This window comes from Moschus berezovskii, chromosome 10 (assembly GCF_049115385.1).
Source record: "Moschus berezovskii isolate FMDL1 chromosome 10, NW_MosBer_1.0, whole genome shotgun sequence".
NCBI classification, from domain to species: Eukaryota; Metazoa; Chordata; class Mammalia; order Artiodactyla; family Moschidae; genus Moschus; species Moschus berezovskii.
In genome coordinates this window covers 67,163,849-67,191,202 of record NC_142469.1, presented here as the reverse complement: position 1 = coordinate 67,191,202, position 27,354 = coordinate 67,163,849, and the positions used below count along the sequence as shown (strand labels likewise).

Sequence of the window (27,354 nt, the reverse complement as noted above, 5' to 3'; positions counted from 1 at the left end):
TCTCCTGCACTGGGAGGCGGATTCTTTATCGCTGAGCCATCAAGGAAGCCCGCTTCTTTATTATACACCAGAAAAGTATTTGAAGCTAGGATTGTTTGGCTGCTTCTGTGAATGAAGCAGGGGTATTAAATACAGGAAGAGAAGTTTCTGTGCCTGAACAGAGACATACATACATCATACCAGTATGGCTAAAATCATGGTTAGTTCTAAAGTACATGGCTCAACTAGTTTTCTCAGCTTTTTGGTTAACTGCTTTAGTCCAGAACGTTTCCTTTATGTCTGTAATTCTATTTGCCCCAAAGGTTGCAAACTGGACGCTTAAACGAAATCCTCAAATGAGAGTGAGTCAAACAGCTAAGTCCGGTGGCGGCGACGGAGAAGCGCTAACGACCGTGTTCAAGGCGCAGGTAGGGCAAGGGGTTGATCTCTATTACTCACGGCCATCCCCATTACACCTGTTCTCGGGGGTGAGCTGATAACCCAGTCCTACGTGGCGAAAATGAGGGAAGGGCAGCCGGGGTGCGGCGGGGAGACCCCAGGTTTCGTGCCTGCCGGGCCGCCCGGCTCCGCGGCCTGCAGCAGCCCGGCAGGCGGCGGGCTGGCGTAGAGCGCGGAACCGGGAGCGGAGCGTCGAGTGGCGGCCGACGCGAGGGGAGCGCGGCGCGGGGCCCCGGGGTCCGGGGTCGCTCCCCCGTCGCGCTCACCGTGCGGCCCCGCCCCCTGCCCACAGCCCCGCTCACCCGGACTCTTCAGGTTGTAGCGGGTCTCCATGGCGGGTGGCTGGCCCGGCCCCAGCCGCCCGGCCCGCCGCCGTCGCCGCCTCTCCGCGCCGCCGCCTCCCGCGTCTCAGCTCGGTTCGGGCCGACCGGGTCTGGCCGAGGCGCCTCCGCGCTGGCCGCCCCGCCCAGGCCGGCACTGCGGGCGGGGCGGGAGGGCGCGCGCTCAGCGGCGGCGCCGCCTCCTCCGCTGCTCCCCCGCCTCCCAGAGGGCCGGGCAGGCGCCGGCGCCGGCCGGGGTGTCGCTGAAGCCGCGGCTGGGCTGGAGGTCAGCCTCCTCGTCTGGCCGCGGGCCCAACGCCGCCGCGGCCGCCCGGCCTGCGTCACCCGCCCTCGCCCAGGTTTTGTGAAGTTGTCCTGACGTGGCAGTCGCTTCGTGGCGGGGGCGCGGCTCGGCCGCTGGTCACTCCGGCGGTCCCGCGAGGCGCACTCCGGGATCCGCAGGAGCGGGCGGCGCTCAGGGCTTACCCTTGCCCGGGCCCCCCCGGCGCTTGCCGGACTCCCCGCGGAAAGGCGCGGCCCGAAACGCCCCGGCCGTCCTCGCTGCGGGCGGATCGGGGCCCAGGTCCTCGAGACCGGCCCAGAGCCACCCTGGCCCGGCGCCCGTGTGGACCGGCTACTGCCAAGTGCTTTGTTTTCAGGTCTGTAGCTGTTTGGGGTGCAAACAGTTAAGCAGGAATGAAGAAATCCAGTGATGAGAGAATGAGAAGGGTTTTTATAACATTTTTCCCTCCCAGACAAATATGCTTAGGTGCAAGGCAGTTAGTTAAGCATTTGGGGAGATTTTTTTTAAAAAGAATTGAATTGGGTTCGGAAGCATACATATGTGAAAGGTATCCCCTCAAAGAACACATTTCAGGCTTCATCGTAGAAACTGACGTCACGAAAAAGACTTAAAAAGGGACAAGGATTTAGGAAAAAGGGGGATTGGGACGATGGAGGAAGGAGAGAATTCTATGTGGAATGAAGAGGGTTAATCAGGTTGGGCAAATTTTATTTTGTTGTATAAAAATAGAAAACTTTCTTTTTGAAAGGTAACAATATGCCACCCCAAAATATGCCTCTTTGGCATAAGGATTATCTTGAGCTGAATATTTTTGAGAAAGAGCAGGCACAAGAGAATCTCTGAAAACAGAGTAGAATTTACCCAAAACACATTTTTTTGCTGTCCTGTGCTTAGTCGTTTAGTTGTGTCTTCTTGCGACCCCATGGACTCTCTGCAACCCCATGGACTGTAGCCCGACAGGCTCCTCTGTCCATGGGGATTTGCCAGAGAATACCGGAGAGTTGCCATACCCTCCTCCAGTTGATCTTCCCAACCCAGGGATCAAATCCAGGACTTCTTCATTGCAGGTGGAATGACGAAAGGCTCAGCCTTTACGGCCTGAGCCACCAGTGTCTGAGAAAGTTGATGGAGGAAGTGCTAACAAATCTTCTAAACAACCTTTACCCCTGTTTAGGTGCTTTCCCTATGCCCTTTCATTACTGGCCTCCTTCAATCCCCCTACAGCTTTCTTCTGTCTTTAGCTGAAGATACTATTAATCTTTGGTAGTGACTCAGGGAGTTACTCAGCTTGTTTTTTATTTTGTTCATTTGTCTGTTGCAAGGGGTTTCAGCCAAGAACTCATAAGGGAAAAGTTGTGCCTTTTCACTGGCAGTGACATGGGTTATTTATACCCATTTTACAGATGAAGACAATGGAGGTCTCAGAGAACTCAAGCTTAAATTCTTTGTGTTTTCAACTACATTAAAAGTTCTTATCTGTAGCCCCAAAAAATATTGCCTGCAATTTCAGTAAACAAAGGATGTCTGCTTGCCATCAGCAGTGGCGGTTCCCCATTGAAGGTACACCCTGACGGGAATTCAGGATAAAGTAAAACAGGATACTGGCCCTAGAGAGTGGACAGAATAATTTCAGAGTCCAGACTCTTGCATCTTCTCATAGGTAGAAAAGCACTAAAATCATTAACTTGAGATACTGTATTTTTGTTAACAGTAACCTTTTGATGTTCAGCTACATATTTTTTTACATTTTTTGTTTGGTTGGTTTTTTCCCAGCAAGAACTCCTGTATATCCTGGCTCCTCTCTTACCAATTTGGAACGACTCCTCCGAGATACCTGAGAGGCAGCATCCTAGGCTAAAGTCCTCAGTAAGACCACCAAATAAAACAGAATTCTCAACGTTTAGAATGTGTATTTTTTTCCAGTTGACATATCTTTCTGACATGTTATTTTTTATCATATTGATAAAAGGAAGTTTTACAGATTTTTATTAATTTCTTAAATACTTTGAAATCCAATTTACAGAGGTTCTTCAAGTTTCATTGACTTACATTCAAGGCTACTTATCTAGAAAGTGGAAGGACCCTGATTCAAGTCCAGGTCTTCTGACTCTGAAACTGGGATTGTTTTCACTGCAATAAAAAGGAATCAGGCTGTCTTTCTTGTCTTATATTAATGTAAAGCCTTTCTTCCCTACCGTTTGAAAAGAGGAACATGCTCCTTAGAACCTCAGAGGCATTCTTGAACTGCTGTCGATTGCAAGTTCATGTGCCCAACACAGTGAGGCCAAACAAACCAAAACGTCAGAGTTTGGAGCAGAGAACAGTTCACTGCAAGGGCCAAGCTAAGAGAGTGAGTGGCTCCTGCTGAAAAAAACATGAACTCCCAGATGATTTTCTGGGGAGTTTTAGGGCTCCCAGGTGTGTGACTTTCTTCTGATCGGTTGGTGGTGAAGTAACAGGGTGGTGCACCAGGAATCTTGTGCTCAGCCTGAAGTTACTCTGCTTATTTGACTTATATGCAGAGTAGATCATAAGAAATGCTGGGCTGGATGAAGGACAAGCTGGAATCAAGATTGCCGGGAGAAATATCAATAACCTTAGATATGCAGATGATACCACCCTTATGGCAGAAAGTGAAGAAGAACTGAAGAGCCTCTTGATGAAAGTGAAAGAGGAGAAAAAAAAAGTTGGCTTAAAACTCAACAGTCAGAAAACTAAGATCATGGCATGTGGTTCCATCACTTCATGGCAAATAGATGGGGAAAAAGTGGAAAGAGTGAGAGACTGTATTTTTTTGGGCTCCAAAATCACTACAGATGGTGACTGCAGTCATGAAATTAAAAGACGCTTCTTGGAAGAAAAGTTATAACCAACTTAGACAGCATATTAAAAAGCAGAGACATTATTTTCCCAACAAAGGTCCGTCTAGTCAAAGCTATGGTTTTTCCAGTAGTCACGTGTGGATGTGAGAGTTGGACTATAAAGAAAGCTGAGCACCGAAGAATTGATGCTTTTGAACTGTGGTGTTGGAGAAGACTCTTGGGAGTCCCTTTGACTGCAAGGAGATCCAGCCAGTCCATCCTAAAAGAAATCAGTCCTGAATATTCATTGGAAGGACTGATGCTGAAGCTGAAACTCCAATACTTTGGCCACCTGATGCAAAGAACTGACTCATTGGAAAAAGACCCTGATGCTGGGAAAGATTGAGGACAGGGGGAGAATGGGACGACAGAGGATGAGATGGCTGGATGGCATCACTGACTCAATGGACATGAGTTTGAGGAAACTCCAGGAGTTGGTGATGGACAGGGAGGCCTGGCGTGCTGCAGTCCATGGGGTAGCGAAGAATTGGACACGACTGACTGACTGAAGTTACCATCCTCCACCTGAGTGGGGCGCCTTAATTCCTATAGAAAGACTCAAAGATACATTGTTTTATATATCTCCCTTGAGGAGGAACTAGAACTCTGATTTCTGACTGCACTATTATTTCTTGAGTGTTTTTCCTTTGTTTCTTCATTCCATCACTTTCCATATTAGTAACTGAATCTGCCCTTAGAATTTTTTTCTTTTGACCACGCTGCTGGGCATGCGGGATCTTATTTCCCAGACCAGGGATGGAACCTGAGCCCCCTGCAGTGGAAGCACAGGGGTCCTAACCACTGGACAACCAGGGAATTCCCAAAATGTTTTTTTCCTGGTCATAAAAGTAATAACATGATTGTTGTTCAATATTGGAATATGAATAAAATACATATAGTAGAACTCTCCTATAGTTCTCCTGTTCAGAAATGACCATGATTAACACTGTAGTGCAGTTACCTTTAACGGAGAAGGCAATGGCACCCCACTCCAGTACTCTTGCCTAGAAAATCCCATGGATGGAGGAGCCTGGTAGACTGCAGTCCGTGGGGTCGCTAAGGGTCGGACACGACTGAGCGACTAAACTTTCACTTTTCACTTTCACACATTGGAGAAGGAAATGGCAACCCACTCCAGTGTTCTTGCCTGGAGAATCCCAGGGACGGGGGAGCCTGGTGGGCTTCCGTCTATGGGGTCACACAGAGTCGGACACGACTGAAGTGACTTAGCAGCAGCAGCAGCAGCAGTTACCTTTAGCCTTTGTTTAGGAAGCATAGGTATAAAGTTGAAATTCTGTTGTTTAATTTTTTATACTAAAAATATCTGTCATCAGCTAACTGAATTACTTGTTTTGGAAGCAAGCAGTGCTATTATAACTTGTATAGTTAAAAAAGAAATGGCAGGCCCAAAATGGAGTCACTTGTGTTAAGCCCCCCATCAGCAAACCAATATTTAATACCCAACCTAATTGCAGTTACAACCTCCTTCAAGAATGCATTCTTAACTGGTCAGCCTGGAATTTTCTGGTTGGCACCAACGAGGTAACCTTCCACATAGTCCCCTGCCATACCAATAGGTAGGTATCTAAAACTGAAACGATGCACTCGTTCCCCAATTCCGCCTATGAAGGCTTTCCATTTTGTACAGCTCCTTGGAACTCCTCTCTGCTTGCTACATGGGCTGCTGCCAAATTCATGAATCATTCAATCAAGCCAATTAGATCTTTAAAATTTAACTTAGTTGAATTAACAGTTTGAACTGACAAATTTTATGTCAGTGTCTTCCTAGTATATAATGCAAATTGAAAAAATCTCAAAAAGCCATGTATGGACTTTATTATAAACATTTTATTAATTACTTCGAATAGTTCATGAGGTTTTGATTTCTCATTTAAAAAAAAAGAACCTGCTGTAGATTTTCCAATTTTCTTCCCCCAGGATTTCCCCTTTGTAGTGGTTAATATGGTACTAATTTGCTGGCTGGTATTAATGTTAGGAGATGTTGGTCGTTATCAGGGGCACTCGTTTACACTCTGGTTACCTAAACAAAAGTGTCAGCCAGAAAGGAGTTCTTTGTTTTTTCATGCCTCACCTTACTGCATTGCAGGCATAATAGTTTTGTTTTTGTCTACCATCTGGTGGCCAGTTGAGGGATCCAGGAGAGAAACTGCTTCTTCCTTTTATCTTCATTAATTTCTGCTATAGTCAAAATATGTCTTCCCTGCTCATTCTATGTGAAATTTTTCTGATATTATATCTCAGAAGAAAATATTCTGGAGCGGTATCAAGTGAGTATACCTGAAACCAGGGGAGTGCTTACAATACTAGTGCAGTAGGTCCCTTCCACCAGATGACTTGTACCACATTTCAAAAAGTTTTCCCTGGGACTTCCCTGAGGGTCCAGTGGCCAACACTCTGCATTCCCAGTGCAGGGGGCCTGGAACTAGATTTCGGATACCGCAACTAAATTTCCTGCATGTTGCATCTAAAGATCCTGTGTATTGCAACTAAGACCCGGTAGAGACAAATATATTAAAAAAGTTTTCCCCCATTATTAAGCAAAGAAACATTTTCTAATAGTTGTTTGCAACATTAAAATCATTTTTACTGTGACTTTCTTAAAAATCATGTCTTTTCTTGAAAACCTAATTTGCTACTGTACCTTTGAATTTATCTGATATCTCCCCCAAAACTATAGCTCTTGATATTAGGGATGAGGAAGAGCAAACCTGCTTAGTATTGTGCTTTTGTTTTATTTGCATGATTGCATTTTTCTTTTTTTTAAACTAAAGGTGCTTTTAAAAATAGCAACAAAAATGACAATACTTTATTTCTTACTCCTTAGTTCTGATGAACTGATGAGTCTGACACAAGATCTTTCATTTGCTAAACTTGACTCTACAGGAAACACCTGCAACTAAGATAAAACTGGTGTTCATGGGTGAGAGGGTACTTCATGATGGCTGCTAGCGAGCCAGGCACAGCCGTGTTTCCTCCCTCACACCTTGAGTCCTTTCCTGACAGCTCTTTGGGCGCCGTCCCTCTGCCACTCAGTCTATGTCTTTTTTCCTTGTGTCCACATATCCTGTCGTCCCAATCTGTCATTCTCTGGACTCCTTTTAGCCACTTGCTGAAGGATAACACTTGGTCAGCTACAGACCAGTCAGACTAGCTGAGAACTCTGCTGTCTACATTCACAGAATTTTCAGTTTCTATTCTTTAGGAAAATGCAAAAGGACTAAAAAAACCACTATCAAAAGTTCAATACTTTTAAATAAAATTGTGTTTTATTTACCACTATAGCATCCACAAACTTTCCAAAAAAATCATAGTCCATAGACGCGTGAAACATTCTATTGATGATGCTCAAGGCATACAGGAATTATGGAACTCACAGTAATTCTACAGCCACAGAACATTAGACAATATTAACACCTTTAGAACAACCAACCATACCTGCTTCCTGCTAAAATTCTCTTTACAGTTATAGGCAAATTTTGAATAATAACCAAGTCATCCACTTCTTTAAAAAAAAAAGGTGGTCCTGGACTTCCCTACAATATATTCTTTCATCATAAAATAACCAAAAGGTATGGGTATCCCATACTTTGCCTTATCGCATCTTGTAAGAAAACAGCTGGGCCAGTCTGACTTCCCCAGAAGCTGAAGTGGGCTTTAGGTGCAAATGTTCTTAAGTGGAAATATACACCATATATGCCAGGATAGAAAGCAAACGTTTCCCCAAAATATAATTCTTCAGAAGAGAGTTGCCTTATATTTTGTCTTTGTCCTTTTTGAAAAAATTACTCCAAGAAGACACTATCTCTTGAAAGGACCTCAAGCAATGAGACAAATTTCTTATACATTTTTATAAAATTTCTTATAAAGGCCACCTAGCAGAATCAGGGGAAAATGGTGAAGACATATTTATTAATTATTCCTGGGGTTATGACCTCAGAGAACAAGCACTGGAAATCATTAGTAGTAAGCTTCTTACAAAGGTATTAGAAATACAAGAATACCTATTTGTGGAGATTGTGAATATGCAAGGGAACAAAACACCTGTCCTTTGTTTAATATATGGCTCCTGAGATGCAGTAAAATCTCCACTGACAGCAAAAGTGAAATTTTTCTGTTTGACACAGCTGAAAGCCTGGATCAAATGAAAGAAAAAGAACTTCCTCAGAATTTCCCTACATTTGTTAAGATCTTAAAAGAGAGAAGGAAAATAGTTTAGGTTAGAAAGAAAATCCTCAGGTATCTTTGATCTTGTCAGTGGGTTTCTTCTAGCAGTGCTTACAAATGGCAGGCCATGATCCAAGAGTGGATTGTGAAATCTTTATTTTGTGTAAAGGAAAGAGAAAAACACTAGAATGCCTTGGAAGTAGACAGGGTAGTACTTAATGAGAGGTTTTTAAAAAGTAATATTTGCAAGTATGAGGGCATGATAGTTTGCAATGTGAAATTGTATTTATTGTGTCTCTCAACAAAGTTAAAAATGGATTTCATAAAGGGTTAACTCCTGTAGTTCTGTCCTATGGCAGTTTTAAGCATCCCATTCAAACATTGCTTTGGGTATGAATTCACAAGGTCATTCTGCTTTTTAAAATAGTTTCAAGATTGAACACTGAGGACCAAACTCCATCTCAGCTTTATCTGTAAATAATTTATTGAAACCAAAAACCATAATATTCTATAGACTGCTGAGGGTGCAGGTTCAATCCCTGGTTGGGGAGCTAAGATCTCACAAGCCACACAGTGTGGCCAAATAAATAAATAAAAAGCTCTGTATTAGCCTTATTTCCTACATCAGCGTTGCCTAACATCTTCCACTGTAACTAATATCAACATATTAGGAGGATATAAACATCACCTTGGCCAGCACTCACAGTTCCTGGTACAAACAGATTGAAAAGCTCTGTATTATAAACGTTTTATTAAAAGTTTTGCTTTAATAAATAAAAAAAGAAAATTTTATTAAAGTAAAAAATTAAAGTTTATCTGTAAGATAAACTCTTTATTAAATCTAATTTGGGAAATCCTATTGACTTTGCATGTGGATTATGTTAGAAAAGTGTGAACATTTAAGTAACACAACACAGTTTTAAGATAATGTACCTCTTTTCTCAATTACAAGGGAAGGCACTACTTCAGTAAACATTTTTACTTTCACATTCTATTTCTTATATTTACTGGGTTGGCTAAAGTTTGTTCAGGACCCTGAATGAAGTTTTTGGCCAACATAATAGTTACAGATTAATGATGTACTGTGTTAATAATATACTAAGTATTGCTGTTGGTCTGCTCTTAGAAAAACAACTCAACTTCTCAGATGCTGGTTATGGCCCTCCCTGGTCTTTGCTGGAGAATGTAAGAGTCAATACAACTGTGGTTGCAAATACTGACATCTGCAGGGCCTAAAACTGGTTTATTATTTTCAGATATCAAAATCCTTGCATTGTCAGTGTCTGTCTTTGAGCTATTTTACTAAGCACAGTTCAGTTCAGTCGCTCAGTTGTGTCCGACTCTCCGCGACCCCATGAATCACAGCACGCCAGGCCTCCCTGTCCATCACCAACTCCTGGAGTTCACTCAAACTCATGTCCACAGAGTCGGTGATGCCATCCAGCCATCTCGTTCTCGGTTGTCCCCTTCTCCTCCCGCCCCCAACCTTTCCCAGCATCAGAGTCTTTTCCAGTGAGTCAACTCATCGCATGAGGTGGCCAAAGTATTGCAGTTTCAGCTTTAGCATCAGTCCTTCCAATGAACACCCAGGATCGATCTCCGTTAGAATGGACTGGTTGGATCTTGCGGTACAAGGGACTCTCAAGAGTCTTCTCCAACACCACAGTTCAAAAGCATCAATTCTTCTGCTATCAGCTTTCTTCACAGTCCAACTCTCACATCCATACATGACCACGGGAAAAACCATAGCCTTGACTAGACGGACCCTTGTTGGCAAAGTAATGTCTCTGCTTTTTAATATATTATCAAGGTTGGTCATAACTTTCCTTCCAAGGAGTAAGCGTCTTTTAATTTCATGGCTGCAATCAGCATCTGCAGTGATTTTGGAGCCCAAAAAAATAAAGTCTGACACGGTTTCCACTGTTTTTCCATCTATTTCCCATGAAGTGATGGGACCAGATGCCATGATCTTTGTTTTCTGAATGTTGAGCTTCAAGCCAACCTTTTCACTCTCCTCTTTCACTTTCATCAAGAGGCTTTTGAGTTCCTCTTCACTTTCTGCCATAAGGGTAGTGTCATCTGCATATCTGAGGTTATTGATATTTCTCCCAGCAATCTTGATTCCAGCTTGTGCTTCTTCCAGCCCAGCGTTCCTCATGATGTACTCTGCATATAAGTTAAATAAGCAAGGTGACAATATACAGCCTTGACGCACTCCTTTTCCTATTTGGAACCAGTCGGTTGTTCCATGTACAGTTCTGACTGTTGCTTCCTGACCTGCATACAGGTTTCTCAAGAGGCAGGTCAGGTGGTCTGGTATTCCCATCTCTTTCAAAATGTTCCACAGTTTATTGTGATCCACACAGTCAAAGGCTTTGGCATAGTCAATGAAGCAGAAATAGATGTTTTGCTGGAACTCTCTTGCTTTCTCCATGATCCAGCGGATGTTGGCAATTTGATCTCTGGTGCCTCTGCCTTTTCTAAAACCTGCTTGAACATCTGGGAGTTCACGGGTCTGGCATATAATAGATATCCTATCAATAATTGTTGAATGAAAGAAAATTATATCTCAGAAAATGACTGATAAAGGAATGAGCCACCAGAGCAGCTCTGTTGAGGGAGAAGGAACCAAGGCTGGAGAAGGGGTCTGGACTGGGCAGACAGGGTCTTGCAAATGTCATTGAGGAGTGTGACTGCTATTTGTAGTAGAAACCTACAAAGGGTGTTAATAAGCAAGCGGTGATGTGGTCAGAAGTGTGGTTAGAAGGTCAGTCCAGGTCTGGTGTGGAGAATGGAATGGGTGGATGGCTGAGGCAGAGGGACACTGGGGGAGGGCACTGAGATTCAAATATGAGAAGAAGGTGGTCTCGACCAGGATAGTGGAGGGAGATGGAGAGGAGAGATTCAGGAGACCTATGTTAGGCTGAGCTGAAGGGACTGGTGGATTGCCTGGAGGTGAGCAGGAGGCAAGAGTCAAGAATGAGATTCAAGCAGTGTGCTCGGTGGTCCCTCAGATCTCTCTTCAGTAATATTTGGACAGAACAGACCCAGGGATGCCCTTTGCTCCAGCCTCCAACTAGCCTCCAACCTCTTTTCCAGTCCCTGCCTTTGGAATCAGCCATTCAGTTACCCTGGGCCTCCAGGGCCTGCCAACACCATTTTCTGAGCTTAGTTCTTTATTACCAATTAGCTGTGAGCACCCAGATTCATCAGAGTTGTTATATGAAGATGGAGGCCACCATCAGCCTCCTGGTCAACATGTCTTTGCGGGCCTCCCACACCTCCCTCTCTCTGGGCTTCTATTTTGAATGGCGATGATGCAGCTCTGGTGGGCGAGGGTTATTTTTCCACAAGAAGAGGCACCAAGTACCTCTTAAAGGCAAAACAGGTACAATGGCTGGACCCTCTTCCGGGAGGTGCAAAAGCCTCCCCAGGATGAGGGTGGGTAAAACCCAGGAGCCTAGAAAGCTGCCATTCTCATGGAAAAGAAACTGCCCCAAGTCCTTTTGGGTCTGCATGCCCTGGGTTCTGCCCACATTTCCAGATAAGCAGGTGAAACTCATCAAGAAGATGGCAACCACGTGACTGACCTCTCCGGACTGGCTGGTCCCCAGGCTGGGCTGGTGAGCATCTCTTAGAAAGACTCACCCTCCAAGCAGAACTAGGAGCCTCCAGAGTCCATCTGCCTTTGAGGAGGCCCTCTGGTGTTAGGAGTTCTTCCTGCAGTTATTTGGCAGCTTTCTTGCCTGGAGAATCCCATAGACAGAGGCGTCTGTCAGGCTACAGCCCATGGGGTCGCAAAGAGTTGGACACAACTGAGCGACTTCACTTTTACTTTTCACTTTCCTGCATTGGAGAAGGAAATGGCAACCCGCTCCAGTGTTCTTGCCTGGAGAATCCCAGGAACAGGGGAGCCTGGTGGGCTGCCGTCTATGGGGTCGCACAGAGTCGGACATGACTGAAGTGACTTAGCAGCAGCAGCAGCTAACCCTGGAGCAATCTCCCAAGCCTCAGACCAAATAGAAACAATAAAGCTTTTTGTGGAAAAAAAAAAAAGAAAGAGACCCAAGTTTCTGGCAGGGAAGGGAGGAGGATGGTCACATCATCACAGGGAGACAAGATTTAGTAAAGAAAGAAGCCAGTTCATTTTGGACATGTTAGATCTGAGGTTCCTCTTATAGAAGGGTGCAACAAAGGTTACGTTAGTGGCAATTTTAAATATAGGTCTGAAGGATTAGGGTTGAAATGTATCTTTTAGAATTTTCATCCACATCAGTGTTTTAAGTTGTTGTAACATACTTGTACTGCAAGGAGATCCAACCAGTCCATTCTAAAGATCAATCCTGGGTGTTCATTGGAAGGACTGATGCTAAAGCTGAAACTGCAATACTTGGGCCACCTCATGGGATGAGTTGACTCACTGGAAAAGACTCTGATGCTGGGAAAGGTTGGGGGTGGGAGAAGGGGACAACAGAGAATGAGATGGCTGGATGGCATCACCGACTCTGTGGACATGAGTTTGAGTGAACTCCAGGAGTTGGTGATGGACAGGGAGGCCTGGCGTGCTATGATTCATGGGGTCGCAGAGAGTCAGACACGACTGAGCGACTGAACTGAACATATACTACAAAATCAAGGTAAAGATTAAATACAACTAAGATCAAAGGCTTATTCTCTCTTGATTTTCTTAGAGTTTGATATACTATTGTTTCTTAAAAAATCAAAAGGCTTGTGGATTCCCTGGTGGTCCAGTGGTTAGACTTAGTGCTTTTATTAATGTGGCCCAGGTTCAATCCCTGGTCAGGGATCCCACAAGCCTTGCACACAGCTCCCCCCACTGCAAAAAAAAAAAAAAATCGAATGGTTATAAAAAATATTTACATTTTCTGATATTTAAAGGCTGTTAATATTATTTTTGGCATTAGAATTATGTAATGGATTAGGAAGAAAAAGAGCATCTTTGTTGAGCTGCTCCTTCAATTGAAGCACACTAGAAGACTGTATTTATTGATTCTTGTGTATATAAATGCCTCAGTATGTCAGTTTTCATAAGCCCATGCAGCAGAGACCCTGAACTTCAAGTCCCTCTCTTTCTATTCATGAGAGGGAATTTTTTCTTTTTTTTTTTTTGGCCTCTTGGCATATAAGTGTTAGTCGCTTAGTCATGCCCGGCTGCGACCCCATGGACTGCAGCCCACCGGGCTCCTTGGTCCATGAGATTTTCCGGGAAAGGATACTGGAGTGGGTTGCCATTTCCTTCTCCAGGGGATCTTCCCAACCCAGGGATCGAACCCGGGTCTCCTGCACTGCAGGCAGATTCTTTACCGACTGAGCTACAAGGGAAGCCCTTAACTCCCCGACAAGGGATGGAACCTCTGCCCACAGCACTGGAAGCACAGTCATAACCACTAGACCATCAGGGAATTCCCAAAATGAGGGCATTTTAAGGGACATTTGGTGAGGTACTTAGAGCAGTAGTTGACAGAGTGGATTCCTAGGTCAGACTCCAGGCCTCGTGCCTTACTAGTAGTATCTTAACCAAGTCATTTCATCTCTTTAGCCCCAGTTGCCTCAACTGTAAAATAGGACAACAATACTTGAGACTTCCCTGGTGGCTCAGACAGTAAAGTGGTAAAGCCTATAATGCGGGAGACCTGGGTTCAATCCCTGGGTCAGGAAGATCTGGAGAAGGAAATGGCAACCCACTCCAGTATTCTTGCCTGGAAAATCCCATGGACAGAAGAGCCTTTTAGGCTACAGTCCATGGGGTCGCAAAGAGTCGGACACGACTGAGCGACTGAACTGAACTGAACTGAGTGGACCTGTAAAGTCATTATACAGTGGAATCTTATCAAGAATCAAAAGGTGGACTGTTAGGAAAAGAATTTTTAGATGGCTGGTGATTAGGGCCAGAGCAGCAAGAATCAAAATCTTAAGTTTACTGAAGTAAGTTCTATAGCCAAAACAAGCACGTCCCCATCAAAAGTATGGAGAGATGAAAGTGAAGTCACTCAGTCATGTCCGGCTCTTTGCGACCCCATGGACTGGAGACTACCAGGCTCCTCCGTCCATGGAACTTTTCAGGCAAGAGTACTGGAATGCGTTGCCATTTCCTTCTCCAGGTTATCTTCCCAACCCAGGGATCGAAACTATACCTAAGTCTCCCACATTGCAGGCGGACACTTTACCATCTGAGCCACCTGGGCAGCCCCATGGGAGATGAGTTAAAAAAAAAAATTGTAAATCCAACTTAGAGAAATTTATCATTTCCCTAATACGATAGCTGGTTAATTAGGACAAACACATTTATCTAAAGAAACCAGCAGGTCTGATGAAGCAGTAATATGCATGCACAGTATGTACAACCTCACAAACGTGAAAGACCATGCTTCCTTTTCAGCAAAGAGACCATTCTGATCCCAGAAAGATTAGTTATGAATATACCTGAAATAAAATGAGATCCTTACAAATCATGAGCACATGACACATGCTTTTAAACTGGCAGCTAATATTCTTTAAAGCAATGGTTTAACAATGGTTATAAATAACATACTGCTCAAATAAAACATAATACTGAGTGTTATTGTTGTTGTTTAGTCACTAAGTCATGTCTGACTCTTTTGTAATGCTATGGACTGTAGCCAGCCAGGCTCCTCTGTCCATGAGATTTCCCAGGAAAGAAGACTGGAGTGGGTTGCCACTTCCTTCTCCAGGGGATCTTCCCGACCCAAGGATCAAACCCGAGTCTCCTGTGTTGGCAGGCAGATTCTTTACCACTGAGCCACCAGGGAAGCCCAATGAATATTATACTTGATTACAAATTACATCCAGTCTGCATGAATTGAATGCATACCATACTTTAATAATCAAGACAATTCAGCTGTTTTTCTTGAATATATTTCAAACAGAGTTCGCATATAACCCGTACATAACAATATTGCTGTGTTTTTATTCATTTTATATTTAAGGGTCCAAAATATATTCACAAAATAGTACTGTCTGTGAATGTCAACCAGTTTTTAATGTGTATTCCATCAGAAATACGCCACTCTGGAAAAAAAAAAAAGAAATATGCCACTCTGGCCATATCCACTAATCTATATTACTGAAACTAAACAAAGATGATAATTCAGAGTCTCACCCCCACATATAAGTTCTAATTGCCCTGAAAACCTCTAGGTCAAGTTCTCAACCTTTGAAAATGAGCAGAAATATTCCAGAGCAGTCACCGTAGCCATGTATTTGAACTTCATATTTACATATTATTTTGTATACTTATATGTATTTATAGTGGTGGATTTGAGACATGAAAGTGATCACACACAAGAAAGCTAAGTCCCATATCAAAAACAAGTGAAAAAGGAATTGAAGAGATTTTGTGATTTCAATAGCACAGACTTCAGAAACTGAATGCTTAGACGTAACTCCTACATTTTCTTTAACTAAGAGGTCATCGCCATGCTGACGGCTTTGAGGCAGTAGTCTATATATCAGTGTCATTAATCAGAGTGCACTTACTACCATGAACTTGGGTCTGATGCCATAGCATTAACTTTGCCTTTCCCCCAAAGAATCATTTGCTCTTGAAGTAGTAGGCATTTAAGGCACATTTTAATAAAACCCATCATATACCCAGCTTAAAAATGGAAGCTCCACCTAGTTACAATAATATATTTACCTAAGTAACGTGTGATTTACCAGTTAGGCAAATGTCTCTATCTTGAGGATAAAGTTGTTTTAGAAAAGTGATTCTGTATTTGTGTATTCAGAAAGAAACACTGTGTAAAAAATATTAAAGAATTAGATTTGTAAGAATAGCCTCCAGGTACCATATTGGCAAAGGTCCAACAGGTTATAGGTTTGGAAATTAGGAAAAAGACTTCCCTGGAGCCCTGGGATCCTACACAGTGCTTCTGAGCAGGAATCATGACGAAGGGAGTTAGGGCACCTTCATGATTTTTACATATTTCCTTCCAAAATGCACAGATCCTTGGGAGGGCTCAAACCTTAAATCAGCTACCACCTTAAATTGCAGTTTCCAGCCTCAAAGGAATAGGACTTGGGAAGAAGGGACGAGGAAAGGATAGAAAGAAGCCACGGATAGTCTCAAGGAAAAGCTGCTTTAGGAACTATCCATTTTTGCTACAATCAACATTGCTATCCAAATGAGGCTCTGCTAAAAATATATACATATGAATATTTTCTAATACCTGCCAACATGCTTTAGGGCAGTGAGCCTTGGGATAGACCTAGAATTATCTACTTGGAATGGTTTGGGATGGGGGTAGATTTACAATCTCTTCACTTGCTGTTGGTCTAAAGTAAATATAAGAGGAAGAATTTCATCGAAACAGACACACAGCTAACTATAATGCCTCCTCTGGTCATCCTCGCCCACTGCCCTTTAGCAGTTTTCAGGACAGCTTTTTTAGCCATGCAGAGCATGCTGCTGGCAAGCTGAGCCCTAGTTCAGTTATAAGGTGGGGACAAGCAGAGTCCATGAGGCACACTGTCACAGCTAAGGAGACTCAGAGGTGACAAACGTGCCCACCAGGAGTCAGTTCTGTGGCAGAGAACTGAAATATTGCCTGTGGTTGTGGAGCAATGTAAAAAAAAAAAAAGAAACTGGTCCTAAATAAACATTTGGATTCTTGCATAGCAAGAGGCCCATTCCACAGAGGCGAAAAATTGTATAGGATATATTTTTAAATCTGCAATTGCCAGTCACCTCCATTTGGGAAACCATGTAGCTTCTGATATTACTTTAGCCTGGATGGAAGGTACAGAAAAGCCTTCAGAAACCTTGCAATTCAGCGACATTCCAATTTCTCTCCAGTGATCGGCACCATTTTGGAAATATGGTCCCAAAGGACAACAATAATACAGCAGAAAGAAATAACCTCTCTGTATAAAATGATTTTAGAGATGTCTGTTGAGGTAAAGAGTTTTATAAAAACTGTCAGGTAGGGAAGCACTCTCACAGCTATAGAAATGTTTAGATAAGTTTGGTGCTAATATTATTCTATAAAACTTCTATTTATATCTGTTATAAACAGGGGACAGGTCTTATTGCTCCTGGAGCTTGCCGCCCCAAGCTGTTCCTCCATGGAAAAATGATTTTTCTCAACAATTTGTAGCAAAGATTCCCATGCTTAAAAAAGTCATTGCTAATGCATCACTTTTTGATTAATTTCCGTTTGCCCCATAGATACGGACTCAGTATGCATGTCCTAGACACCAAGGACAGAACAAAGCTTAGAAAAGTTGTTTTATCAAAGTTTAGTTCCATGAGAAAAAGAAAATATGAAAAAGTGCAAAATATATACAGTTCCTGGCAGTATGCACACAGGATTTTTTCTGACTACAGACCATAAAAGTTTACATTTGTGTAATGAAGTTACAGTAGATTTCACTTCATTGTTAATATACAAGTTTTTGCTTCAAAGTGCTTACTTTATTTAAAAAAGAGAAGATTAAAAGGAAGGGTGGCAGGGTTTTTTTTTTCTTTACAACAAACGTATGTCATATGTCCCAATCTCCTTCTTCCTCTTCCTTGAGTTTTTTACAACAAACGTTATGTCCTGTGTCCCAATCTCCTTCCTCCTCTTCCTTTAGTGCAACACATAGCAGCAGCTTCATTGAAACGTCTGATTTCAAAAGATGTTCCTGAAATCCTCACCTACAGCAGCACCCTAGGTGTCCCGTTGGGGGTGGCTCCTTTTTTCTTCTGCAGTCGATTCTGAACCTTTCGCGATTTCACAACTTTCATTCTCACCTCAAAAACTTCATGGATGGCCTTCCGGAAGCAATGAAAATTATAGTCAATCAGCCCTGGAGAAGAAAACAGAAATATTTCAAAGTGCCACCTAGAAGCTTTTTCAAGTCAGCCAGTAGGGGGCGGCAGAGGAGAAAACATAAGGTCCATAGACTTCCCTAGAAGGTTTGCAGCTGAGCTTCAGGAATTGCAGGCAAAGTCTTGTGAATATATATTTTTACAAAAGAAAGGTTCCAGAGTATATACCACATTTTCAAAAGTGTCTATAACCCCAAAGTTTTGAAGAACCAACTGAACTGCCCTTTTAAAAAATCTTTCAGAATTAAAAATTTTAAGAACAATTAAGATATACCTTCAGTGAAATATTTATTAGTATCTTTTCCCCAAAAGGCATTATTAAATTGACTCTGAATGGAGGCAGACTTTGACTTGGAGGTTAGCTTACATCTCCAGGTCACAATACCCATCAATCAACATTTACTGAAAAGATATTCAGGAAATATTTAAGCTACTGTCATAAGCCCTAGGGAAAACAAAGTCCCTGATTTCAGAGGGGTTATCATCACCTCAGGCCAACTCTGAGCTAAGAAATTCAACAATCAATGACACTCTCAGTGTTTCAATATTAAGTAAATTTTAAACGGCGAATAGTCAGGGAGAATTTTCTTCCATTTTCAGAAATTGATACAAAAATAGAATAAAATATAATCCAAGTCCTGAGCACATTTCAGATCATCAACACTAATATGTAAAAGTATTGAGAGCAGTATTATGTATATACCAGTTAGGATAAGGCAGTGGGTTCCCTTTACTTCCTTTGAAAGTGAAAGTGATAGTCGCTCAGTTGTGTCTAACTCTTTGCGACCCATGGACTGTAGCCTGCTAGGCTCCTCTGTCCATGGGATTCTCCAGGCAAGAATACTGGAGTGGGTTGCCATTCCCCTTCTCCAGGGGTCTTCCTGACCCAGGGATCAGGAAGTTTAAAGGTTACTACCTTTAAACTTATTAAAATAACTAGCCCTCAGAATATGTCCATCCATTCAGGTGATGCTTCCAGAGCCCCAGCCCCCCCACACACAAAAATAAACAAATACAAAAAATGGGATTGGGATGCCAGCCCAGGCAAGGAATGCTTCAAAGCAGTCATGTAACTAACCACAAGAGCACTGCAAGAAACACCATCTCAACTTCCAGGAGCAGGAAACCCTCTGAGTGGCGCCCTCTGCTGCTTCTGCCATGACAGTGAACACAGTGCAACAAAACTAAGAGACCATTTCCTCAGGAAAAGACCGGTGAGAAAGAGTGGGAAAGAAATCAGAAATAAGTAAGCCCATGTATGGGCATTTCTTCTCTGCTAGAGGCTTTCTTTGGCACACAGACAGGTACTAGGGCTATGGGAATGAAAGCCTGTGAGGGTACGCCTCATGATGGGGGGAGCTGGTGGACACAGTTGCCGTCTTGCATATCCAATGGGGGCAATTCTAAGTTTTTTGCACACATAGCTTCTCCAAGATTCCCTCAGCAGAAGTGAGCATAAGGGAACTCCCTGGTGCACCAGTGGTTATGATCCTGCCTGCCTCACGGCGTAGCCAAAGAAATAAAAGAAAAAAATTTTTAAATAATAAAAAGCATGAGGAATTGGGGGCAGGAAGAGTAGGGGACGACGAGAATGAGGTGGCTGGATGGCATCACCAACTGAATGGACATGAGTTTGAGTGAACTCCGGGAGTTGGCGATGGACAGGGAGGCCTGGCGTGCTGTGATTCATGGGGTCGCAAAGAGTCGGAGACGACTGAGCGACTGGACTGAACTGAAAAAGTATTTTTAAAAAGGAGTGAGGATAAAGCTGCCAATAGTTTCCTACCTCCTTTCTGTATCTCCCCACTTCCTCACTTTTATTTCTTGGAACCATTTTCCAAATAAAACATGAACTTCAAAAAAAGAAAGAAACATGGACCAAAGACATGATTTTATTTAGTAAGAGTCTGAGTAAGATACGTGAGAGCCACCTCAAAACTCTCTACCTGAGTGTGCAACTAACTGCCTTAGGCAGAAAGCTTAGCTGAAGGGCTCTGGCTCAATGAGAGCTCAACTCTAGGAAATTTCAGAGAGAGGCTACTGATGATTCGTGACACATGTAGACGTATTCATCTGTGCACGTTTAAAACGTAACAGTAGTCTTGCTGCATTTGGAGTTTTAAAAGTGAAAATTCACAACTGAGGTTTTTAAAGGAACTATACAAAGAGTGCTGTTTATTTCACTCTTTCAAAAAAGGCAGTTGAAAAATACAGGAACAGAGACATGAACAGAATAAGCACTATCTTCAGCACCATACAAAGTTAAGGGATGGCCCCATATCCTTCTATTGGTTCAGTGATTTTCAGTCATAGCTGCACATTAAAAGCATCCTGGAAAAAAAAAAAGCATCCTGGAAAAAAAAAAAGCATCCTGGAAATTTTTACAAAATGAATGAACTCCAGGCTCTTCTCCTAGGAACTCTATTCTAGTTGTTCGGTGGTGGGCCCAGATGGCTGTATTTTTTAACCACCTCCCTTTCCAAGAATCCCACTTCTGCTTTCCATCTTCCCCTTTCTTCCAAAGCAGTCAAAGATGATCCAAGAAAATGCAGACAGAAACCAACATGAGGACAAATCAATCAATAAGTGTCGATTATCAGCAACACCAACGGGACTCACTACTGAGATTAAGGCAGAAAAAACCAAGTGAACCACTTCCTGCATATGTAAAGCATCAAGCCCTTTATAAAGCTAGGGTGATTGATTCATCGCATTTGCCTGGGACTTTTCAAGTTTCAGCCCTGAAGGTCCCTTTTCTTAGGAACCCCCCCTCCCTGTCCCAGGCAAATGGAGATGGTTCAGTTCAGTTCAGTTCAGTCGCTCAGTCATGTACGACTCTTTGCTACCCCATGAATCACAGCACGCCAGGCCTCCCTGTCCAGCACCAACTCCCGGAGTTCACTCAAACTCATGTCCATCGAGTCAGTGATGCCATCCAGCCATCTCATTCTCTGTCGTCCCTGTCTCCTCCCACCCCCAATCACTCCTAGCATCAGACTCTTTTCCAGTGAGTCAACTCGTCGCATGAGGTGGCCAAAGTATTTTAGTCACCCTAAAAAGCAAACGAGTTTAATGTGATGTGAGTGAGAAACTTACCAATAATTATTTCCTTTTTGCTCATTATTTCTAAATTTTCTAAATGAATCTACTACTTTTTAACAGAAAAGTAATAAAAATCTTAATTATGCTTTTACGTTCCAAAGAATTAAGAAAATTTTCAGGGTAAAAATACGTGAAAACAAAAGGATAAAAAACTATAAAGACAAAATGGCACCAGTTTTGTTGGAAGAAAGGAGGGAAAGAGGGGACAACAGAAGAAAAGGTGACAGGAAGGGAGAAAAGGAGAAAGAAAACTCCAGAAATTTAACACGGGGCTCAGCTCTAAGATGGTGAAATTCAGTGATTTTATTTTGCTCTGTATACTTTAAGTTTTCAAAACATTTTAAAATAATGAACATGTATTGCTTACAAGAAAAAATTATTTATTTCAGAAAATGTTACTATTGCTATTCTGTTGGGAATTTAGGGTAATGGTTTAGTCACCAAGTCATGTCCAACTCTTGCAACCCCATGGACTGCAGCCTGCCAGGCTCCTCTGTCCATGGGATTCTCCAGGCAAGAATACCAGAGTGGGTTGCCATTTCCTTTTCCATTTAGGGTAAATCATCTAATTACTAGCAAAAATCCTTAACTACATCAGTACACTGATATTTCCCAGTTTAGATGGGGGGCAGGGAATATGAGTATCTTTAAGAGGTTAACAGCTTTTATTTCAAAATAAAACTCAATTTGGTCCTAAAAAATATTCAGTGACTTTATTAAGTATACTCGTATCTTCCCTTTTTTGAAATCATGATGCCACCCCTGTGTTTTAGGACTAAAGAATGGACAAGGGCTGAACAGAAGTTAAAAAAAGTCTAGCTTTAAGATTGTATGAGTTCCATCCTTTACACAGGGAGGACAAGTGGTCACAGAGTCTCTAAAACCTTCTAGAGGTGTGGACCAAGAGGGAGGCCTTGGCCCTCCCTGTAGGCTGTGGGCCCTCCCTGGGGTAAGGGACTCTACAGCCAGGCAATAACACCCCTGCTGGCTTTGCTCCCAGAAAACCTAAGGCCCCTCCCTGAGGCGGGGGGGTCTGGTTCCACTATCACGTCACGGCAGGGGCATCACTAGAGAGCAGGCTGGTTCATGGATCCCAAAACCCCACTGATGGGGGCAGTAGCCAGGGGAGCCTGTGACTGAAGTCTGGAAGCCTCGAGAGGAACGGCTGCTGTCCACCCACATTCAACAAGCAGGAAAGGCAGAATTCATCTGAATGGAAATGCTTCATTTAAATCACACACACACAAAAAATTACCTTTTCTTTCAAAGCTTTCTTCTCTAACAAAGCACACAAGAGCCAGGAACTTTGTCACCTCTTTTAAATAAAGAACTGTTGTATTATTCAGCTTTATAATGGCTGTTGATTCCTTGTCATAGGGGGTTCCTGCTCCATCTTCTTTGAGGCTAAATGGGAACAGAAACAAAAACATATTTGACCATTAAGAACTACAATTTGTAACCCAGCAACAAGACCGGATTATCACAAAGAACGATAATCATAATGATAGGGAGTTTACACTTACAGTGCCTTTCAGCTAAATATCTCAGAAACACCCAATCACAAGAATGTACACAGTGTATGATGGTCAATTTCCTACTGACACATCAAGTGGCTGAACTCTCCATGCACCTGAAGGACACAAGTGACAGATGGAGGTTAGTTCTTCTCCTCTCCATGGCCCATGAGGGCTTCCTGCTTTTCGTGACAGAATAACCAGGCTGTCCAAAGCACAGCCTGATGAAAGACCAAGAAGGGGTGAAGAACTTTTCCAAAATAAAGCAGCCTGAAGAGGCAGCCAAGAGCTGGGACAGAGCCCTCATCTGGGGGAAAAAACTGTGATAAAAGAGAGAACTGGGACCACGGATAGAGTTTAACAAAGGACTCTATATTAGATAATAGAGTCATGAAGCCATGTTAAATAGGCTTAATTTGATATTAAACTGTGGTCCTGTAAGAAAACGTCCTTGTTATTAAGAGACAGATGCTCAAATATTAACAGCTATGGTCAAAGGACTATGATCTGTAACTTACTCCCAAATGGTTCAGCAAAAACAAATGTGTATGTACAGTCATCCCTATGGAGCAGGCTTAGGGCCTGGCGTTGGCTCTAAGACTCCCCTCAGTTCAGTTCAGTTGCTCAGTCATGTCTGACTCTTTGCGACCCCATGAATCACAGCATGCCAGGCCTCCCTGTCCATCACCAACTCCCAGAGTTCACTCAAACTCATGTCCATCGAGTCGGTGATGCCATCCAGCCATCTCGTTCTCTGTCGTCCCCGTCTCCTCCTGCCCCCAATCCCTCCCAGCATCGGAGTCTTTTCCAGTGAGTCAACTCGTCGCAGGAGGTGGCCAAAATATTGGAGTTTCAGCTTTAGCATCAGTCCTTCCAATGCACCCAGGATTGATCTCCTTTAGAATGGACTGGTTGGATCTCCTTGTAGTCCAAGGGACTCTCAGGAGTCTTCTCCAACACCACAGTTCAAAAGCATCAATTCTTCGGCGATCAGCTTTCTTCACAGTCCAACTCTCACATCCATACATGACCACTGGAAAAACCATAGCCTTGACTAGACAGACCCTTGTTGGCAAAGTAATGTCTCTGCTTTTTAATATGCTATCTAGGCTGGTCATAACTTTCCTTTCAAGGAGTAAGTGTCTTTTAATTTCATGGCTGCAATCAGCATCTGCAGTGATTTTGGAGCCCCCCGAAAAAATAAAGTCTGACACTGATTCCACTGTTTCCCCATCTATTTCCCATGAAGTGATGGGACCAGATGCCATGATCTTTGTTTTCTGAATGTTGAGCTTCAAGCCAACTTTTTCACTCTCCTCTTTCACTTACATCAAGAGGCTTTTTAGTTCCTCTTCACTTTCTGCCATAAGGGTGGTGTCATCTGCATATCTGAGGTTATTGATATTTCTCCCAGCAATCTTGATTCCAGCTTGTGCTTCTTCCAGCCCAGCATTCCTCATGATGTACTCTGCATATAGGTTAAATAAGCAGGGTGACAATATACAGCCTGGATGTACTCCTTTTCCTATTTGGAACCAGTCTGTTGTTCCATGTCCAGTTCTAACTGTTGCTTCCTGACCTGCATACAGGTTTCTCAAGAGGCAGGTCAGGTGGTCTGGGATTCCCATCTCTTTCAGAATGTTCCACAATTTATTGTGAGCCACACAGTCAAAGGCTTTGGCATAGTCAAAGAAGCAGAAATAGATGTTTTTCTGGAACTCTCTTGCTTTCTCCATGGTCCAGCGGATGTTGGCAATTTGATCTCTGGTTCCTCTGCCTTTTCTAAAACCTGCTTGAACATCTGGAAGTTCACGGTTCACGTATTGCTGAAGCCTGGCTTGGAGAATTTTGAGCATGACTTTACTAGCGTGTGAGACGAGTGCAACTGTGCGGTAGTTTGAGCATTCTTTGGCATTGCCTTTCTTTGGGATTGGAATGAAGACTGACCTTTTTCAGTCCTGTGGCCACTGCTGAGTTTTCCAAATTTGCTGGCATATTGAGTGCAACACTTTCACAGCATCATCTTTCAGGATTTGAAATAGCTCAACAGGAATTCCATCACCTCCACTAGCTTTGTTCGTAGTGATGCTTTCTAAGGCCCACTTGACTTCACATTCCAAGATGTCTGGCTCTAGGTCAGTGATCACACCTTCGTGATTATCTTGGTCGTGAAGATCTTTTTTGTACAGTTCTTCTGTGTATTCTTGCCACCTCTTCTTAATATCTTCTGCTTCTGTTAGGTCCATACCATTTCTGTCCTTTATCGAGCCCCTCTTTGCATGAAATGTTCCCTTGGAATCTCTGACTTTCTTGAAGAGATCTCTTGTCTTTCCTATTCTGTTGTTTTCCTCTATTTCTTTGCATTGATCGCTGAGGAAGGCTTTCTTATCTCTCCTTGCTATTCTTTGGAACTCTGCATTCAGATGCTTATATCTTTCCTTTTCTCCTTTGCTTTTTGCTTCTTTTCTTTTCACAGCTATTTGTAAGGCCTCCTCAGACAGCCGTTTTGCTTTTTTGTATTTCTTTTCCATGGGGATGGTCTTGGTCCCTGTCTCCTGTACAATGTCACGAACCTCCGTCCAGAGTTCATCAGGCACTCTATCTATCAGATCTAGTCCCTTAAATCTATTTCTCACTTCCACTGTATAATCATAAGGGATTAGATTTAGGTCATATCTGAATGGTCTAGTGGTTTTCCCTACTTTCTTCAATTTAAGTCTGAATTTGGCAATAAGGAGTTCATGATCTGAGCCACAGTCAGCTCCCGGTCTTGTTTTTGCTAACTGTATAGAGCTTCTCCATCTTTGGCTGCAAAGAATATAATCAATCTGATTTCGGTGTTGACCATCTGGTGATGTCCATGTGTAGAGTCTTCTCTTGTGTTGTTGGAAGAGGGTGTTTGCTATGACCAGTGCGTTCTCTTGGCAAAACTCTATTAGCCTTTGCCCTGCTTCATTCCGTGCTCCAAGGCCAAATTTGCCTGTTACTCCAGGTGTTTCTTGACTTCCTACTTTTGCATTCCAGTCCCCTATAATGAAAAAGACATCTTTTTTGGGTGTTAGTTCTAAAAGGTCTTGTAGGTCTTCATAGAACCGTTCAACTTCAGCTTCTTTAGCATTACTGGTTGGGGCATAGGCTTGGATTACTGTAATATTGAATGGTTTGCCTTGGAAATGAACAGAGATCATTCTGTCGTTTTTAAGATTGCATCCAAGTACTGCAGTTTGGACTCTTATGTTGACCATGATGGCTACTCCATTTCTTCTAAGGGATTCCTGCCCATAGTAGTAGATATAATAATGGTCATCTGAGTGAAATTCACCCATTCCAGTCCATTTTAGTTCACTGATTCCTAGAATGTCTACGTTCACTCCTGTTTGACGACTTCCAATTTGCCTTGATTCATGGACCTAACATTCCAGGTTCCTATGCAATATTGCTCTTTACAACATCGGACCTTGCTTCAATCACCAGTCACATCCACAACTGGGTATTGTTTTTGCTTTGGCTCCATCCCTTCATTCTTTCTGGAGTTATTTCTCCACTGATCTCCAGTAGCATACTGGACACCTACCGACTTGGGGAATTCCTCATTCAGTATCCTATTATTTTGACTTTTGATACTGTTCACGGGGTTCTCAAGGCAAGTATACCGAAGTGGTTTGCCATTTCCTTCTCCAGTGGACCACATTCTGTCAGATCTCTCCACCATGACCCGCCTGTCTTGGGTGGCCCCACACGGCATGGCTTAGTTTCATTGAGTTAGACAAGGCTGTGGTCCGTGTGATCAGATCGACTAGTTTTCTGTGATTATGATTTCAATGTGTCTGCCCTTTGATGCCCTCTCGCAATACCTACCGTCTTATTTGGGTTTCTGGGTGGCGGCCGAGAGGAGCTACCCCACACTCAAGGACAGGGGCGGCAGCTGAGAGGTGCAACCCCACGTCCAAGTGGCGGCGCCTGCCTGGGCGCAGGAGGGCTGAGAGGAGCTACTCCACTTTCAAGGTCATGAGGGGCAGCTGTGAGGAGATACCCCTCAGCAGATACCAAAATCCAAAGATGCTCAAGTTCCTTATGTATCTGCATATAACCTACACACATGCATGCTAAGTTGCGTCATTCATGTCCAACTCTTTGCAACCCTATGGACTGTAGCCCATCAGACTCCTCTGTCCAAGGGAGTCTCCAGGCAAGAAAACTGGAGTGGGTTGCCATGCCTTCCTCCAGAGAATCTTCCCGACCCAAGGATCGAACCTGTGTCTCTTATGTCTAACTGCCCTGGCAGGTGGGTTCTTTACCTGTAGTGCCACCCAGAGAGCCCAAACCTATACATACTCTCCTTTTTTGTTACTTTCCTTTTGGCATGCGGGATCTTAGTTTCTCGACAAGGAATCGAACTGATGCCCTGTGCAGTGAAAGCCCAGAGTCTTAACTGCTGGACCATCAGGAAGTCCCACTCCTCCTCCCCACCATATATTTTAATTTTTTTTTTTTTAGTTACAGATATGCTGCTGCTGCTGCTAAGTCACTTCAGTCGTGTCCGACTCTGTGTGACCCCATAGATGGAAGCCCACCACGCTCCCCGTCCCTGGGATTCTCCAAGCAAGAACACTGAAGTGGGTTGCCATTTCCTTCTCCAATGTGTGAAAGTGAAAAGTGAAAGTGAAGTCACTCAGTCGTGTCCGACCCTTAGCGACCCCACAGACTGCAGCCTACCAGGCTGCTCCATCCATGGGATTTTCTAGGCAAGAGTACTGGAGTGGCTTGCCATTGCCTT

General features: G+C 43.3%; 2 protein-coding genes and 1 long non-coding RNA gene across 3 annotated transcripts in view; 1 reads left to right on the top strand and 2 right to left on the bottom strand.

The window, feature by feature from the left end:
* UBE2J1 (ubiquitin conjugating enzyme E2 J1) overlaps positions 1 to 880 on the bottom strand; it is a 29,731-nt gene extending 28,851 nt beyond the window's left edge. The window contains exon 1 of the mRNA XM_055432774.2: positions 741 to 880. Within this exon, the coding sequence (XP_055288749.2) occupies positions 741 to 771 (31 nt within the window). The 5' untranslated portion in view covers positions 772 to 880. The remainder of the gene's footprint in view (positions 1 to 740) is intronic.
* On the top strand, positions 108 to 27,210 carry LOC148776330 (uncharacterized). Its single transcript, XR_016038434.1, has 3 exons — positions 108 to 199; positions 303 to 407; positions 27,075 to 27,210. It is a non-coding gene; the product is annotated as an uncharacterized LOC148776330 (long non-coding RNA).
* The window catches only part of RRAGD (Ras related GTP binding D), a 39,364-nt gene continuing 26,725 nt past the window's right edge, over positions 14,716 to 27,354 (bottom strand). The window contains exons 6-7 of the mRNA XM_055432773.2: positions 22,319 to 22,467; positions 14,716 to 17,939 (exon numbers count right to left, since the gene is read on the bottom strand). Of these exons, the coding sequence (XP_055288748.1) occupies positions 17,788 to 17,939; positions 22,319 to 22,467 (301 nt within the window). The 3' untranslated portion in view covers positions 14,716 to 17,787. The remainder of the gene's footprint in view (positions 17,940 to 22,318; positions 22,468 to 27,354) is intronic.